Source organism: Penaeus vannamei, chromosome 23, assembly GCF_042767895.1.
Source record: "Penaeus vannamei isolate JL-2024 chromosome 23, ASM4276789v1, whole genome shotgun sequence".
Classification (NCBI taxonomy): Eukaryota; Metazoa; Arthropoda; class Malacostraca; order Decapoda; family Penaeidae; genus Penaeus; species Penaeus vannamei.
In genome coordinates, this window is record NC_091571.1 from 5,915,064 (window position 1) to 5,917,563 (window position 2,500).

Genomic DNA, 2,500 nt, shown 5'->3' on the forward strand with positions numbered 1-2,500 from the left:
GTGTAATAACTTGTGTCATTGTGACTGTCTATAAAGATGTAACAAAGTAATAATCATAATTTTCCAATCTAGGTAAGGTCACCGCGTATCTAAGTCGGCGGGACTTCGTGGACCACGTCAGCCACACCTCCCCCGTGGACGGTGTGGTTGTCGTGGACCATGACTACCTGCGTGGAAGGAGGGTCTTCGCGCGCGTGGCGGTCACCTACCGCTACGGCCGCGAGGAGGATGAGGTCATGGGACTTCACTTCAGCAAGGAGCTCGAACTCGTCAACACCGAGGTCGCTCCCCATGCTGAAGATGTGAAAATGACCGACGCCCAAGAACGACTCATCAAGAAGCTGGGTGCCAACGCCTACCCCATCAGCGTCAACCTTCCGGAGAACGCCCCCTGTTCCGTCTCCCTCGACGGCGGGAGTGAGGGTTCTGTACGTATACCTATAACTTTTATGCTCATGTTTTTTCTGCTTTTACTGAAAATATCGAAAGACATTCTCGTCTTCTGAAATAACATTGGCTATTAAATCGATAAAATTGTTGGAATCATATGATTATCAAATTTCCTATCCAAAACAGACCCAGCCTCTTGGTGTGATCTACGATCTCAGGCTGTACGTTGCTGACCGCAAGGAGGAACGTCCTCACAAGCGGAACTCCGTCGGATTTGCTGTCCGAAAGGTCCAGTACGCCTGTCCTGGATCCAGCAACCGTCAGCCACAGACCCTGGTCAGCAAGGGCTTCACTCTTTCCCCAGGAAGGCTCAACCTCGAGGTCACTCTGCCTCAGGATGTCTACTTCCATGGACAGCCCATCGAGGCAAAGCTTTCCGTCAACAACGTGTCCAAGAAGACCGTGAAGAACATGAAGGCTGAGGTTGTGCAGCACGTGGAGGTCACCATGACCAACACTCACTTCAGCCGAGTTGTGGCTTCACTCGAGTCTCGCGAAGGATGTCCCATCACCCCAGGATGCAACCTCACCAGGACCTTCTCCCTCAACCCTGTTGCCTCCGTCAACAAGCGACGCTTCGGCATCGCCCTCGACGGTCAAGTCAAGGACCAGGACGCCAACTTGGCATCGTCTACCTTGGTGGCAGAAGGTAAGAACGTCAACGACGCCTTGGGCATCATCGTGTCTTACTCTGTCCGCGTCAAGCTCAACTGCGGCGCCATTGCCGGCGACCTGACTGCCGACCTTCCCTTCAAGCTGGTGCACCCCGACCCTGCCTCCGTCAAGGCTCCACTGCGCAAGACTCAGTCTGCCGATATCGAAGTCGAGGAGTTCTCTAACTTGCGCCGTGGTCAGTCCATTGCTGAAGAGTAAAATTGCTCTGAACTTCTAATCCAAAACTAGATCAGGCCCACGAATTGGCGAAGCAGCTGACGAAACCCATATTACCATCCTAATTGACGATATGAACAATTTGACTGTAATTGGCATTACATTGGATAACCATAATGAGATTAACAGTGTAGAAATAAAGTAAACATCTATCACTCTCTTTTAATAACCGCAACAGCCTAATCAGTTATTAAGGGTAAATAAATGAAATGTCAGCATGGCATTGGAACTAAACACTCATAATATACATGTACGTTTGCTCATGCATCAACTGATTCATTTATTTATCTATTTATTTACTCGTATGTCTAATACCTCTCATAATTATGTCAGTTCACACTCTAGTTTTCCGCCTGCGATTGAATATAACATGTAAAGAAACTTTTAGCTTAAGTTCAGTTGAGATTGAGAGACAGCGGTAGGTAATACACCATCGCACAAATGTACGAAATATCAATGTTATTAGATCATTGCAGTTCTTATTTGCATTAAAATCCATATGTTTAACTCACTATCAGTATGTACAAAAATGAGTACAGAATTCGTTGGTAGGAGGAACAATAATCAAAACTATAAGTAACATGGATTAAGATATTTTAGGACAATGGCAATAATAGCAAAACTGATGACAATCATATTTTGCCTAATATATCAGTATCATTAGTCACTGAATATTCATCTTACAAAAACGTTTTATTAAATACATCATGAAAACTGTACAAATATATATCCATCTTACAAACATACATACATGTATATTAGTCAAATCATCCGCAAATTGAAAAAGAATAATGTAGGCTTAGCATAAGATAAAGTAATATTTGTTAATCGAGTTATTCCAAGCTTTACTTATCGCATTATTTTCTTAAGGTTCATATAGTTTCTTACTGTTTTCTGATGACTTCCACCTTTAAATCTGAATAAATCAACCTTGAAAACCAAGCTGTAACTGCCATATCCACGTGCTTATTATGATTGACTGAACACTTACCGGCAGGACTTAAAGTACTTGATTTGTATGATTGTTCATAATTATTGAAATCAGGGAATTCTCTAGAAGTTGCCCCTCAGCCCAGCTTCCGGATGACGGTGGTATTTACCTTTGAAGATACTGATAAGTGATTCATAGTTTAGTTATTGTTGACTAGTTTGAGAAATT

General features: G+C 43.6%; 1 protein-coding gene across 1 annotated transcript in view; it reads left to right on the plus strand.

Annotated features, from left to right (window-relative positions):
* Nucleotides 1-1,494, plus strand: part of LOC113804603 (arrestin homolog) — a 1,645-nt gene extending 151 nt beyond the window's left edge. The window contains exons 2-3 of the mRNA XM_027355493.2: nucleotides 73-428; nucleotides 577-1,494. Coding sequence (XP_027211294.1) covers nucleotides 73-428; nucleotides 577-1,323 — 1,103 coding nt within the window. The 3' untranslated portion in view covers nucleotides 1,324-1,494. The remainder of the gene's footprint in view (nucleotides 1-72; nucleotides 429-576) is intronic.
* Nucleotides 1,495-2,500: the final 1,006 nt, after the last annotated feature.